Here is a 16,399-nt window from a genome sequence, read left to right as displayed (position 1 = left end):
TAGCATATTAGGAAAAATAAAGCATATATAACATGCCATAATATTCGCATGTGCCACATTTTATGTTTGTTTTCTTCAATATGTGAAATTTACATTGCTTGTGAATGGTAATTGTGCATTAAAAAGTGCAGAAGAGTGTTCTCTGTAGAGGATGTTACTTATTTTTTTAATTTAGAAAATCAACAACATGAAATTTACCCAGGGGCACCCAAACCTTTGCATACAGCTGTAAATGTTTGATGTTTTGGACTCTGAATATACTACATTTCATCCTTCCACATCTGGATATATTTTTGATTATGGTATCAGTTTTCAATCCAGCCAAAAGATACAGCTTTTCGGGTTAATCATTGAAAAGAATCTCCTGTGGACTGAATGACTCTTTAAAAAAGCAGCTGAGGTGCTTGGTTTGTTGTTGGTTACCAAATTCATCATGGTTGTCAGCAGGATTCACTTTAGTAAAAGGCTACTGTTAGCCTGTTTCCTCTTTCTCTGTGTCTATGGACAAACTTCAGGACCGTAAGTAACACCAAAAGATGATGTGCTTTATTGTGTGTCATATTGCAACATAACCAGTCAGTAAAGATGTAAACATGGCTTTTTTTTCAATAACGTTCAGGCTAACTTCAGATATGGTGTTTGTTGTAGGAAAAAAAATTACAGTTATGCAGTTCAGGGCTTATTTCACCCTAAGTAGCATTAGTTAAATATGTCATAGATATCATACAAGGCTATATCAAAGGTTGTACGTAAGTATTTTGTATTTGTGAAAATGTTTATTAGAAAGAAACAAATAACAATCATTTCTTTTAATGTCTTACAAGCTGCATTCTAAAACATTACATATATAAGAACCTAAGATGATAATATCCAAAACTTTAGTAGGAGGCTCTGATGGGTGCTTTTATCGTTAGACCTTTTAAGATCAGTTTGAGTATTTTTATATAAAAAGTCTCACATGGTGCATTTTTGTCAAGGTACAGCTTGTAGTAGCTTTAGATCTTTTGCAGAAAGATGTTTTATTGTATAAGCAATATTGTATAAGCAGGATTTTCCAAAGTATAGGAGAGATTACACAACCATGATATTGATCACACATTGCACATAGATTGCTGGAGTTCTTTATCTTCAGGTCCAATCAGTCTGCACTTTTGCAATAGTATTATCTGTTGACCACTTAAAGAAATGGTTCAGTGAAAAATCTAATTTACACAATTTTCCACTATGCCAGCAGTCAATCAGCCATGACGTGTCAAGCCCAAGTTTTCTTGTTAAGTTTAGAACTGGAGCGGTGAGGCTTCTGTAGGAAACTATAGAACTCAGTAGTCAACCATCTATCCATCCATCCATGCAGCCTAAGCAAAGAGGCCCAGGGCTCCGTCTCCCCCACCACCTCCTCCAGCTCTTCTGGAGGGATACCAAGGCGTTCCCAAGACAGTATAAGAGATATAGTCCCTCCAATGTGTCCTGGGTCTTCCCTGGGGTCTCTTCTTTGTCAGACATGTCTGGAACACCTCCCTAGGTAGGCATCGACAATGTAGGCACAGCACAGGGCCCACTCGGACTCGTTGTCACCGGCCTTCCTTGGTATGCAGTCAAAACTTTGTCGGATGTGGGAGTTGAAGATCTTTCTGGTAGGTTCCTCTGCCAGACACTCCCAACAAACCCTCACAACTCGTTTGGGTTTGCCAGGTCTGTCCGGTATTTTCACCTGCCATCTGATCCAACTCACCACTAGGTGGTGATCGGTTGACAGCTCCACTCCTCTCTTCACTCGGGTGTCCAAAACACATGGTTGCAAATCTGATGACACAACTATGAAGTCAATCAACAAACTGCGGCCTAAGGTGTCCTGATGCCATGTGCACTTATGCACACATTTGTGTTCGAACATGGTGTTTGATGTGCACTCGGGTTCACATCGGGGAGGCCGTTCCTCCCAATCATGCCCTTCCAGGTCTCACTATCATTGCCCACGTGAGTGTTGAAGTCACCCAGCAAGACAATGGAGTCCCCACAAGGGGCACTTTCCAGTACCCCCTCCAGGGTCTCCAAGAAGGCTGGGTACTCCGAACTGCTGTTCGGTGCATGAGCACAGACAACAGTCAGAGCCCGTTCCCCAACCGTCTGTTCCAGAGCCCCTGCCATGTATTGAGGTGAGCCCAACTATATCTTGTTGGTATCTCTCAACCTCATACAGTAGCTCGGGCTCTTCCCCTGCCAGAGAGGTCACGTTCCATGTCCTAAGAGCCAGTTTCAATAGCCGGGGATCGGAACACAGAGGCCCCCGCCTTCAGCCACATTGCACCGGACTGCCATAAGTGCCTCTCCCACGGGTGGTGGGTCCATGGAAAAGTGGTCCCATGTAACTCTTTTGGGCTGAACCCTGCCGGGACCCATGGGTAAAGGCCCAGCCACCAGGTGCTCGCCGAGGAGCCCCTCCCCCAGGCCTGGCTCCAGGGTGAGGCCCTGGTAACCCTGATCCAGGTGAGGGAATTTTTCATCATATGGGGTTTTTGGATCACCCTTTGTCTGGCCCATCACCTAGGACATGTTTGCCTTGGGAGACCCTACCAGGAGCTTTTGCCCCTGACAACATAACTCCTAGGATCATGTAGGCACACAAACCTTTCCACCATGGTAAGGTGGTGATCTAAGGAAAGGCAGTAGTCAACCAAATATCCCAAGTAATGAAACTTTCATCACAAAACAGTGGAATGCACAGACTCTGATGAGGGCAGGGTTTGAGATGGTTTAAAATGGCATTCCTATCAATTCACATCAGGATTTTTTAAAATACCAGTGTAGACAAAGTTAATCTAATACTGTGGGTTTGTGTATGAAGATCTGAATGAAATTGTGTAAATTTAAAGTCAATTTTTATTGTTGCAAGGAGCAAGAGATCTAAAAAATACCCTGTTAAATTAACACAGCCACAATGTGAGATCCAAAGTTATTTCAACCAATGAGCATGTTTAATTCATCAGTAAAATGTATTGTTATTATTGTTGTTCTTTTATCTACTATTATCCAGAAATCTGTGCATGCTATGTTAATCTTTTCTGTCAACATTTTGCAGCCAGCTTCTAAAAGGTGCTGGCAACTCAACTGCAAATATCTAAACCTTTTAAATAATCCAACTGATATGTCACTTGATGATCAAATATTTTAAAAAGATATTTAAAAGGATCAGATATTTTAAAATATCAAAATCTAGCTAGAAGCTATAGGTGGGGTTCCTGTTATAAATATTACTGTATCTTTAACTAAAACTGCACGCAATGCTTACAAACTACTTACCTAACTAGCTAATGTTAACAAACTGAAATGTACTGGTATTCTGAAAAATTGTGCAACCTTTCTGAAATATCGTATTGTAGCACATATTTATACCTAGAGCTCTGGATAAAATTATAGGTTGGTTATTTTGGATCACACAAACCACACAAAGCTGAACTCAGCTTCTCATTCGCCTGTTTCTTGTTTGAATTTTCTGATTGCACATTCAGTTTTTATGTTCTAGCTTAAACACCGTGTGCTACCATAGCCAATCACCCTATCAGTGAAACATTCGGATACAAAGCTGGTGCGGTCTATAAATATTCCACTTCTCTGCCTGTGATGGCATGCTTTTTCCATGTTTGATTTTCTGGCATGGGTTCAATTCAATTCAGTGTGATGTACTAAGGGAATTTGTTTGAACAGGAATGACTACGGTCACCACGACAGAGCTGAAGTTAGCTGAAGTCTGCAGCTTTTTCATTCCTCAAAGTACATCCAATGACACTAGTATTGTACTACATTGCTACAATGTGGACATTTCCTCTACAGTGTGGACATATTTACTGGTGAATAAGAGCAATGTACCTGACAGTCTTGTGCATCTTATGTGATCTAAGCTAATGTTATTTGTTTAGCTGGCATTGCCATATGATGTATTGTTGTGTTGTTTTTATTATGAAATAGCAGACAAAAAAAGATGTTAGTCTTTTCTGTGGATGCATTTCAGAAATGTCTTTTTTTGCCATTTTCTTCCGTTTGATTTTGAGTTGAGAGGAACTAAATTTGGCGCAGGAGACATAAAATCTGCCAAAGTGCTAGAATGAAGGCCATTGCACTCTAGACATGCCAGACAAAGCGCTATGGCAAGCCAAGAGATATTCAGAGTTTTGACATGCTATGCTTAAAACCCCATCCAGAACAGTGCTGATGGCTTGTCTTTACGTTGTCAGTTAAACGCACTGCCAGGCATTTTAGAATGTCTGCTGGCACGCTTAGTTAATGCCACCACATATAAGCAAAAGTGAACTGAATTTACTTATCTCCTCCTTCCCCAAGAGGTTCACCTTTCTGGCTTCAGGGGGAGGATTCTGGAAAGTTGGTTTGCCTAGTTTAAAGCTCACTTCTAGCCAGAAGATTTTTAATCCTTCCACTGGCTTCATTCCTCCTGTGGAGAAAAAAGCTGGGACACTGTGCAGAATGTAAATAAAAATAGAATGCAATGATATGCAAAGCAATTAAACCATATTTTTGAAGTACTACAAAAACATACAGAGAAATTTTACTGTTTTTTGAAAAATATATGCCGTTTTTTAACTTGATGCCAACAACACGTTTCCAAAAAGTTTGTTTATGTGGTATGTTTACCACTGTGTTTCATCACCTCTTCTTTTACCAACATTCTGTTATCATTTGGGAACTGAGGAGACCAACTGCTACAGTTTTGAAAGTAAAATGTTTTCACATTTTTGCTTAACATAGGATTTCAGTTCCTCAAAAGTATCTCCTTTGTCATATTTTTCACTTCATAATGCACCAAATGTTTTCAGGGGTGACAGGTCTGGACAACAGTTAGGCCAATTTAGCACCCAAACTCTTTTAACACAAAGCAATGCTGCTGTATTATGCAGAATTTGTGTGCACAGTGCACATGCAGAATGTGGTTTGACATTGTATTGCTGAAATAAACAAGGCCTTCCCTGAAAAAGACCTCATCTGGATGCTGCTAAAACCTGTATATTTAATTCAGTTAACACACTTTTCCACTTTCCCTCATTCCATTTTAAATGAGCTTTGGCCCAGAGAAGGTGGCAGCATCCCTGTTTATGCATGGTTTCTTCTTTGCATTTTAGAGTTTTAACTTGTATATGTGGATGCAGCAATGAACTGTTTTCATAGACACTGGTTTTCAGAAGTGTTTCTGAGGCCATGCAGTGATTACCACTACATAATTATGTCAGTTTTTAATGCAGTACCGCCTGAGGGCCCAAAGATCACGGCCAGCATGTACTGGTTTTCAGTATTATTACTTGCATACAGAGATTTCTCCAGATTCTTTGAATCTCTTAATGCCCTTATGTACTGTGGATGATGAAAAGCAAAGTTTCTTTGCTATTTTATGTTGAGAATCGATATTCTTGAATTGTTACTTATTTGATCGTGCAATCTTTCACAGAGTTGTAAACCCCTCCTCATCTTTACTTTAGCATTGCACAATTTTACCAGCTTTTTGTTGCCCCATCCCAACTTTTTTGGAATGTGTTGTTGTCATCAAATTCAAAATTGGGCATATATTTTTCCAAAAATTATAACATTTCTTGGGATAGGCTCCAGCACCCCCACCCCCCGCGACCCTGTGGGAGAAGTGGCTTAGAAGATGTGTGTGTGTGTGTGTGTGTGTGTGTGTGTGTGTGTGTGTGTGTGTGTGTGTTATTAATAAAAGTTAATATTTTTTTGTCCACCCTTGGGCAAATGAAAGTGAACAATGGGGAAAGAAAGTGCAAACCCCTGCAAGGTACATCTCTGCCATTGGCCTAGGGTAAACAATGGCGAGAACTTATGTTGTTTGTGTTTTAAAGATAATAATAAGCACCTTATAAGCACCTAAGAGCCTTATGCTCTGTCATGTTCCATATGTGCCATCAAAACCCTAACAAACTCTGATCCTATTGGCTTGCCATAGAGTGCTACTGTAGAGAGCCAGCGGGGAGCCCTGATGATTTTAAGTTCCCTTTTACACTCTATTCAAATACATTACATGAAAGCACTCATCACACTTGACATCTGTTTACTACCTCTTTACAAATGGGCTGTTTTTAAGCCAGATGTGATCTACGGCAGCTTTCCCCAGGCTCAGTATGGTGTTAATTCAATATAGTAATGTTAAAATGTAGTCTGGCGCACTGAAAGTAAAAACAATGGAATTTTAAGATGCTGTGCAACATGAGCATACCTGCCTTAATCTCCATCACTAAAGGGACTGCTCCCAATCAAACAAAACTCCCAGCAAGTAGGTTAGGTTTCTCTAAATTGTTACCAGTGCTTCTTCTGAAGGTTCATTAGACTGTTATTTGTATCATAGCTACAGACACTGCTTCCTACTCTTCATGGGTCATTACAATGGGTGATTACAGCATGGCTTACAGTGAACATGAGACGTTTCTCCACCATGTTCAAAAAACTGACAGGAGTCAACATGAGGAGGTAACAGGAGTTTTCCTTGGCATTCAGAGAGCAGTGAAGAGCAGTGTAGACGAAGTCACTATGTGCTGCCACTGGAACTCAGAATTTTTGGAGCATTTGTCTTCTATAAAAATTTTAATAAATTAGATATATTTCTTAAATATAACTATGTTAAACTCCCTTTCCACTGCATATCTCTAATATTAAAATAACAACATAGCATAAGGTTATTTTGTTTTGCCAAGGGGCGTTTTAAGGTTATGCAGACCTGATGTGGGTTAGGACAGAAGAAGTTAGAAGTTTTAGGTGCATTTTAACAGAAACAATTTGTGCCATTTGGATGATTACTGAATCTCGGCCTCATGGCTACAGCAACTATGATTCCAAACATGTTTCAGCTGATCAACTAGGCCTGGAATAAATTGTAAATTATAAAAAAGTATAATTTTTTTTCACTGAACTATTCCTTAAAATAACCTTCTTATAACTCTAAACTCGTCTTAATTCAGGTCTCATATTAAAATTACTACCTTTTGTCTTTAGGTATTTCATGGTGACGTTTCCTGCAGTGATAGAGTCTGGATCTGAGGCTACACTGTGTACGAGTCTTCTGAAGCCTAATGAGATTCTGCAAATGACCATTTATCTGGTTCATGACAACCACAACAGAACACTTCTACAGGAGACAGTGGAGGAAGAATTTCACCGCTGCTCTCAGTTTAAGGTCAGTTTCTTCTTCTACTTCATATTATTATTATTATTGTTGTTGTTGTTGTTATTGTTATTATTATTATTATTATTAATTTCATTAAATGTTTGATATGTCTGAACATGGAAAGTTGTTCAACAAATTATCTCTACAGGCTCCACAGGTTGAGGGTGATTCAGTGCAGGAGATCAGAGTAGATGTTAAAGGTGAAAGTTTTGAGATGACGAAGAAAAGAAAAGTTATGTTTAAATCCTACAACCCACTGACATTCATTCAGACTGATAAACCAATCTACAACCCCGGCCAAACAGGTACTCCATCATTTCTGCAATGTTTTGGAACACGGTTTAATTATTACTGATCGTACGGTTCAGAATATGATATTTACTATTGTCCTTTCAAACAGTGAATTTCAGAGTTGTCACTATGGATAAACATTTCATCCCCCTTAAAAAGGAGGTAAGAGCTTTTCCTTGACTGTCAATGTGAACCAGTGTTAAAGAAATAGTAATACAATATATCAATTAATCATGAAAGTATGATTAAGGCTGACTTAGTTTACTTATTTATTTCCATTTATTTGCACAATGAGCCTCTCCAATGCCATTTTTGTAAAAACCCATCTGTCTTTTAAATTAACAAACAGTTTTTAGTTTTAATGTTTTAAATGCTTTGAGACGTTTCTGTTGTATTATGCAAAATGACATTTAGTAATCAAAATGACACAGATTTGATTCTATTGTCTTTCACAGTACAGCTTATTGACGCTTAAGGTAAGGAGATGGAAGCACATCTTCATTTTAAAACTCTTAATGATTAACGTCTGTAATCCTTTTTCATGCCTCATAATTCTAATAAGAATATTGTCGCTGCAATAAATTAAAATTAAATTTCCCTCTTTTTGTGGAACCAAACAGGATAATAAAGGTAACAGGATTGGTCAGTGGACGAATGTGTCCTCAACAGGCCTGATAGTGCAGCTTTCTCACGAACTGAATCCTGAGGCTTCTGAGGGCGAGTATTTACTGGAGGCTTACATTGGGGATAGGTCTTTCACACATTACTTTGAGGTGAAGAAGTACGGTAAGTGACAGCTCTAGAACATTAGCTTTTCTGTTGATTATAATCAGCACCAATTACTATAATAACAGATTCCGTTTGTCTTTTAGTTTTACCCAGGTTTGAGGTTACAGTGAAAGTACCAAAAGGACACAGTGTTGGAGAGGAACTGAAGATAGAGCTTTGTGCAAAGTGAGTCAATGTGCAATGCAATGCTATTTTAGTACAACCAAGCAGAACATCTATAATTTCTGCATGTAGATCATTTGATATAAATAACATACAATACAAATGACTTTGCTTGTCTTCAACCCATTCTTTATCTGCTTAGTTGGAGATTTGCTTATTTTTGAAGGTACACTTATGGACAGCCAGTACCTGGTAAAGCACGGGTGGAGGTTTGTAGGAAATTTATACAGTACTATCACGATGTCCCTAAGATCTCACCATGCCAGGAGGAAACAGTGCAGGTGTGTATGATATAGGGGTTGCATAAACTAGTCAACAAATATATCAGTGTTTCTGCTAAACAAAGCCTTGAATGCATTATTAGTGAGAAAGTACTAAAGAAAATGAACCCAATTTCACTGCAAACTGCACAAGACTATGCTGAAATATGCACTCACCAGCCACTTTTGCCTTCAGAACTGCCTTAATTCTTCGTGGCAGACTTTCAACAAGGCGTTGGAAACATTCCTCAGAGATTTTGGTTGGTTATTTGAGTTACTGTTGCCTTTCTATCATCTGGAACCAGTCTGCCCATTCTCCTCTGACCTCTCACATCAACAAGGCATTTTCGTCCACACGACTGCCGCTCACTGGATATTTCCTCTTTTTCGGACCGTTCTCTGTAAACCCTAGAGATGGTTATGTGTGAAAATCCCAGTAGATCAGCAGTTTCTGAAATACTCAGAGCAGCCCGTCTGGCACCAACAACCACACCCCGTTCAAAGTCACTTTAATCCCCTTTCTTCCCCATTCTGATGCTCGGTCTGCACTTCAGCAGGTTGTCTTGACCACCTCTACATGCCTAAATGCATTGAGTTGCAGCCATGTGATAGGCTGATTAGATATTGTCTTAACAAGCAACTGAACAGTGTGTAGGTTTGGAGAAGTACTGTCTCTGATACAGCTATAGCTATTTGACTTACAAGCAAAACAACCAAGTATGTACAGCAAACGAGCACAATGTAAACAAACTCGGAGTACTGGTCAGCAAACACGCGGGATATCTTTTTGATGGTTAAAACTAGACAAGCTAGATAGTACAAGTTGTAATCATCATGAAAATCATTGTGCAACCACTGGTGTGCTAAAATATCAATGATAATCACTCACCATTCTCATTACATTAAATCGCTCTGACCATCACTGGTTTCTCTAAGAGCTCATTTGAAGAAATGTAATTTTCCTCAGTGCTTCTTCATCTAATGAGCTCTAAGAGAGGAAAGCGCTAGACAATTTTATTTCTGCAGTAACAGCATTTGTTTTGGGGGTTTTGGCTGTAGATGAATGACACTGGCTGTGCCTCTGCTGTCTTCAACATGTCAGCTTTCACTAGTCCTGAATTTGAGCATGATTTACAAAAAAATGTTGATGCTACAATTATAGTGACAGAGGAAGAAACAGGTGAGTATTATTTCTCTCTGAAATAAACACATAAAGTAACACAAACACATGAAATAAATACTGTCTGCTAGCAGTAAACCAAGTAATGCCTTTGTGTAATTTTTTCTAGACATTTCCGTCATAAAATCTAAACATGTAATGCTCACTTATCAAGTTGGTAAAGCTGAGTTTCTTGATTTACCAAAAAACTTTGAACAGGACACAGTTATAGAGGGAAAGGTGAGTGTTTTCACATTCAGGTGTCATTAACTTCTTATATTCTTTATATATGTGTGTTTTTGACTATTTTGAAATTGACAATGTGATATGAAATTTAATGTTTGATTTCTTTCTATTGATTAACAGATCAAAGTCACAACCTTCAGTGGAAAACCAATTCCTGATAAGAAAGTGTATCTTTTCAGAGGTCATCTTTGGTCTTCAGAGCTATTTCAAAATCTTACTACAGATATTAATGGATTGGCCAGTTTCACAATTGTTACGTCTGATCACCCTCAAACACAGATTCAAATCATGGTATGGTATGATGACCAAATATTTTCAAAGAATGTGTCCATGCTGTCATTTACTCAAACAAAACCCTGTCTCACTGTTTTTAGACAAGTGTTTATCCAGATGGTATGTTTCATAGACACAGTGGACCTTACTTTACAAATGCTCATGCAATCATACCACTCCTCCAACCTGCTACAACTTACAGTCCAGTCTACAGTAAATTAACAATAGAGAGCTTAAAGGAACCGATTCCATGTGGATCTGAAATTTCCATAAACATTAAGTACTACATTGTTGGAGAAACTGCTGAGAATTACAGCACTGATATTATTTACACAGTAAGGACATACGTTTCCTCTATTTAGACAGTTTTAAATGAAATGCAGTTGTTTGTCAGTATAATGGATTTCGGTTCTTTGGTGCAGGTCGTGTCTAAAAGAGCCATAGTCCATCATGGATATGAGAAAGTTGAAGTGAAAGAATCCAAAAAGCTCATAGAGGGAAAAGTCTCATTCAGACTGTCTGTTGATGCTCGTCTGGCTCCTGTAGTGCAGGTTCTGGTGTACTGTGTGCTGCCCAGTGAGAACGTCATCGCTGATAGCAAGAATTTTAATGTGGAGAAATGCTTCAGAAACAAAGTAATGCTGACACACTTAGGACTTTATATCTTTGTTTTTATATTTTAGGATAATTGGAAAATTGAATAATTTCAATCAGTACAGTTAATATGAAAAAAGTCCAAACTTGTTTCCATCATGATCCTCAGGTCTCACTGCAGTTCTCTCCCACTGAGGCAGTTCCTGGTGAGGAAAACACTCTCCAGCTCTCAGCTCAGCCTGGTTCACTGTGTGGACTCAGTGCTGTGGATCAGAGTGTGTTCATCATGGAGCCAGGAAAACGCCTGAATGCTGACGAGGTGGAGTTGACATTAATTGAATGTTGTTGGTGCTTGGTTTCAAAAGCACTGTCATTTAAAATGCGATGTTCTTCATGAATTTTGGGACAGTGAAATAAACGGTTTGTCAAATAGCGAATAGGTTTGATATTTGAAAATATATAACTTTACACACTTCATTAATACTTTCAAACTATTTCCAAATATTACTGGTGGCGAGAGTACGCTTTTAGGTGCTGAAAGGCAGAAAAGAAAAGGGAAATTTGCTCAGCAGGATGCAGACTACAGTGCCACACACACCACAGTACAGGTTGAATCTGAAAACTGAATCAACGTGTATTGTAATTACCTGTACCTCCATTGGTTTGATTACCTGTAATTAAACCAATGGAGAAAAAAATATAGATATCATAGCTTGAACTTGAAGGATGTACATACAGGAAAATACAAAGACACCTCAAAGCACATATTACAGAGACATAAAAATACTACAGTTAAGATCTTGATTTGTGTATTTATAAAATGCCATAATAACAAGTTAAATTTTATCTTTCATAGGTTTTTCGTTTGTTACCAGTGACATCAGTGTCATATTATGACTACATAGTTGAAGATGAGCTGGAGTGTCTGCAAGTTAGATCACGACGGAGTGCAAATGAAGACCATGTTTACAATTCCCTAAAGGTAACAGGTTGACTGGACAAATAGTTTTATGCAGAGCTTCCTGGGACCTATGCAAAATTCTGCAAAGTGAACCTCCTACTTGACCTGTCAGTGATATAAATCATTTGCAAATGCCACATAGACAGTTTGTTCCATGTGTTGGTCTAAGAAGATGTAGATGTATAATATTGTTATTAATTTTACTAACTGCATCAGGCCCATTCAAACTGGCTCCAGATGGGTTAATCCATCCATCCATTGTCTAAGCCGCTCAGATGGGTTAATATATATTTTAAATATATAACACTATTTATACCATAGCTTGGCTGAATACCTGATGTTCATTATTTACACTGAGATTTACATTCCCCAGTATAAACACCAAAAGTCAATCAATTTTGCATTTGTCCAGCGATGTGACTAAACTTTGACTAGATAATCATTGACTTATTTTATAATGTGTGCATCTGTGAGGAATGTGCCATCATTTCCATATATTGTCTGGACTGGACTAGTCTTGACTCTGATTGCTGCTGCAAATTTTCATTTTGTGAAAGTGCATATGAACACCTGTTTATGTGCAACACAGATATTTTCTGACCTGCAGTTTATAAACACAATTGCCTGATGGTGTCTAGGAAATGTAGTGAGTAGTTTTATTTCACTCTCCCTTTTGTCAGGCATAGTTACAGAACAAAGCCTTGGAAGTGGCTGCCAAGGAAACAAAATATAAACAAACCAAGTGATGCGCTGCTCAGCTACAATCCCAATTCCAATGAAGTTGGGATGTTGTGTAAAACATAAATAAAAACAGAATACGATGATTTGCAAATCCTTTTCAACCTATATTCACTTGAATACACTACAAAGACATGATATTTAATGTTCAAACAGATAAACTTTATTGTTTTTTGCAAATATTCACTCATTTTGAATTTGATGCCTGCAAAATGTTCCAAAGAAGTTGGGACAACGGCGTGTTTACCACTGTGTACAATAAGCGTTTTGGAACTGAGGACACTAATTGTTGAAGCTTTGTAGGTGGAATTCTTTCCCATTCTTGCTTGATGTACAACTTCAGTTGCTCAACAGTCCGGGGTCTCCGTTGTCGTATTTTGCGCTTCATAATGCGCCACACATTTTCAGTGGGAGACAGGTCTGGACTGCAGGCAGGCCAGTCTAGTACCGCACTCTTTTACTATGAAGCCACGCTGTTGTAACACGTGCAGAATGTGGCTTGGCATTGTCTTGCTGAAATAAGCAGGACGTCCCTGAAAAACACGTTGCTTTGATGGCAGCATATGTTGCTCCAAAACCTGTATGTACCTTTCAGCATTAATGGAACCTTCACAGACGTGCAAGTTACCCATGCCATGGGCACTAACACACCCCCACACCATCAGAGATGCTGGCTTTTGAACTTTGCGCTGATAACAATCCGGACAGTCCTTTTCCTCTTTGGCCCGGAGGACAAGACATTAATGATTTCCAAAACCATTTTGAAATGTGGACGCGTCAGACCACAGGACACTTTTCCACTTTGCGTCAGTCCATCTCAGATGAGCTCAGGCCCAGAGAAGCCGGCGGTGTTTCTGGGTGTTGTTGATATATGGCTTTCGCTTTGCATGGCAGAGTTTTAACTTACACTTGTAGATGGAGCGACAAACTGAGTTCACTGACAGTGGTTTTCTGAAGTGTTCCTGAGCCCATGTGGGAATATCCGTCACAGAATGATGTCGGTTTTTATGCAGTGTCGCCTTGCAGAGATTTCTCCAGATTCTCTGAATCTTTTGATGATATTATGGACTGTAGATGATGAAACCCCTAAATGCCTTGCAATTGCACGTTGAGAAACATTGTTCTCAACAATGTTGTTCACAAAGTGGTGAACCTTGTCCCATCCTTGTTAAGCCATTCTGTCTGGATAGCCACCACAGCACTGTGGTGTTTGTAGGTGCAGAATCTCCGTTGCAAATGAACCTCTACACTACATCCCATAAATGCTTGACTGAAGCAACTGTGCAGGCTGCCTCATTCATCGGAACTCTCCAGAATGCTCCTCAAAACAATTCTGGACAACTTGGGCCTGAAGCACGGTGCATTATTGATAATTGGGATCACCTCACACAAACCCTAACAACAGCCTTAAACAATTTGTACCATGACTCATCGTACCATGTTATATGTTGCCAGTCCTCTAGGGTCCAGTTACAACTTCAGAAATTAAATTTTTCATGCGCCTGGCACCCACTATCATGCCTTGTTCGAATTCTGATATTTTAAGTCGCCTTGCCATGAGCACACTAGCCCTTGTTCAACCTCATTCACAAGATAACACCTCGCAACTTACATAGGTGTGGGTGATCCCAAGCCACTTCATAATCAATTTTCATACTGCTATCCTATGACTTTTGGCATGTCAGTGTATGTGTACAAATGCTTTTACCTTAAACATTAATAATCAAATCTAGAAAATGAAAGAAAATGATTAAATATAGAGTTTAATTCCAAAATGCTGTACATCCATTTGTAATTTGGGATTTCTTTTAAAAAAGAAAAACAGGTGATATATTTAATGGAAAACCCATTTTTTTCTCATAAAGTTATTATTAATCATAATAAGCTAATTTCTAACATTATAAAAAAAAGGAAATTTTTGAAAGTAGTTTATATTGTGCTTGGAACAAACCCCCTTCAAAATGTTTTCATTAAAATCTTGAGAAGGTCTACGTTAAAGTTCACTAAAACAATTTGAAGCTGTCTCAGACACATATTTCTTTTGGTTCATGATTCTGACAGAGTGTGGGGCTCAAGATGGTGACGAATCTGGCTGTCAGAGCAGTGCATTGTTTGGTCTACAAAGGCGTGCGATATAATCGCGAATATTTTGGTATGTCCAGACTCACCTTTTCCCACCTAGTTCATAAATTTCTGAATATGTTTTATTGTCTCAGTCAAGCTGAAAACAAAAAAACATCCCAAACAGTAAAAGCAGTAAACTATGAGAACTTTTGAGACCAGTATGATGGATTTCTGCATGTATATTCCACACTTTTTCTTGTGTTAAGAACATCTTCCAACAGCTAGAGTATAAAGTCTGCTAATTGTTGATGTTTTTATTCATTTTCAGTTGGCTATGTGCCAGGACTTGACATGGGTGGTGTTGTAATGGGCTTTTCATCAAATTCTGGACCCATTGAGACAGTTCGTAAATTTTTCCCGGAAACTTGGATATGGCAACTTGCTGAAGTGGGGTTAGTGAACATTGTGTAATAGATTGGTTCTAAAATTGGAAAATACTTAATGGCTTTGGCTTCTTTAAGATGAACAAGTAGGCTATGTTTACTATATAAATATGAGATCTTCTGCAAGAACCTGTAAATCTGAATGTTTATGAGGGCAGTTAATGGTTTACAGTTATAAAAGGCAACCCCTCTGTACTTGGTTATAATGATCAAATTATGATAAAAATCAGTATTAAGTTCCTGTACTGTGTAAACATATTGATAACACCTTATACTGAACATGAGAATTCATTAACTAGTTTATAGATGAACCAGAGTCATACAATATTCAGAACTCAATATGTAACATCTCACATTATTATATACACCTAGACTTCCCATTATGTGGGGCACAGTAGAGATCATGGTTTTTTGATGTTCTCATAATTGACTAGCCCTTTTACACCTTTCACTCAACTTTTTCTTTAGTTCAGTCAGGCTCCACCCATATTTAGGTCTAAATAAAAAAATGAACCATGCTCAGACTACAATATTCTCACTAGCTCTCCAAACAAACCTCATTTCAGTTTATTGATGGCAAGAGGACCTTCTGACATTGGTCTGCATAAAATGAGGAAATTAAACATTTAGTAATCCCTGAGGACCAAAAGGAAAGAGATAAAAGAAGGAGCCAGAAAGAGAGAGAAGCAGAGAAATGAAAATACAGCACATTAAAATCTGTTTATTTAGTATATAAGCTTCTCATTTATTCTCAGTTTCAATGCATTTCAAGAAATACAACAAGCTTTGTGACAAAACAGGTTTACAGAAAATCCAGGTCCAATTAAGCAATCCAAGGGAAACAGTGGCAAGGAAAAACTCTGTGAAAGAGAGAGAAACCCAAAGCTCAAAAGGGGAATCCATTCTCCCTTGGTCTCCACTGGTCTATAGCAATACAATAACACAACAAGAGCAACACTGACAACAAGACTTCACAACATCATTTGAAATGGACATTGTTTTATACTGATATTCTTTTTTTTTAAAAGGGCATAACCATACATGTTTCACCATTGATTGTTAGGAAGTCAGGTGGATTTTCTGTGGAGCTGGGTTCCGTGTACCTGCTGGATGTAGAACAGTATTATAAATTAAGTTTTTAATTTTTTTATGTTTTGTGTGTTAAATATCATGACAGATCAAGATGTCTATTTCATTTTTTAAATAATCAAATATGTAGAGTAGTTAAATGGGCTAGGACCA

General features: G+C 38.4%; 1 protein-coding gene across 1 annotated transcript in view; it reads left to right on the top strand.

Annotated features, from left to right (window-relative positions):
* Positions 1-429: 429 nt before the first annotated feature.
* LOC108411102 (alpha-2-macroglobulin-like) overlaps positions 430-16,399 on the top strand; it is a 40,871-nt gene continuing 24,901 nt past the window's right edge. The window contains exons 1-17 of the mRNA XM_017682490.2: positions 430-519; positions 7,006-7,186; positions 7,326-7,482; positions 7,578-7,630; positions 7,924-7,944; positions 8,089-8,254; positions 8,341-8,422; positions 8,586-8,700; positions 9,739-9,859; positions 9,969-10,078; positions 10,205-10,375; positions 10,459-10,692; positions 10,780-10,992; positions 11,121-11,270; positions 11,808-11,933; positions 14,712-14,802; positions 15,043-15,166. Of these exons, the coding sequence (XP_017537979.2) occupies positions 434-519; positions 7,006-7,186; positions 7,326-7,482; positions 7,578-7,630; positions 7,924-7,944; positions 8,089-8,254; positions 8,341-8,422; positions 8,586-8,700; positions 9,739-9,859; positions 9,969-10,078; positions 10,205-10,375; positions 10,459-10,692; positions 10,780-10,992; positions 11,121-11,270; positions 11,808-11,933; positions 14,712-14,802; positions 15,043-15,166 (2,201 nt within the window). The 5' untranslated portion in view covers positions 430-433. The remainder of the gene's footprint in view (positions 520-7,005; positions 7,187-7,325; positions 7,483-7,577; positions 7,631-7,923; positions 7,945-8,088; positions 8,255-8,340; positions 8,423-8,585; positions 8,701-9,738; positions 9,860-9,968; positions 10,079-10,204; positions 10,376-10,458; positions 10,693-10,779; positions 10,993-11,120; positions 11,271-11,807; positions 11,934-14,711; positions 14,803-15,042; positions 15,167-16,399) is intronic.

The sequence above is a fragment of the Pygocentrus nattereri genome, chromosome 17, assembly GCF_015220715.1.
Source record: "Pygocentrus nattereri isolate fPygNat1 chromosome 17, fPygNat1.pri, whole genome shotgun sequence".
NCBI lineage: Eukaryota > Metazoa > Chordata > Actinopteri > Characiformes > Serrasalmidae > Pygocentrus > Pygocentrus nattereri.
Note: the sequence above shows the minus strand (reverse complement) of the source record. Positions and strands in the feature narration are given on the sequence as shown.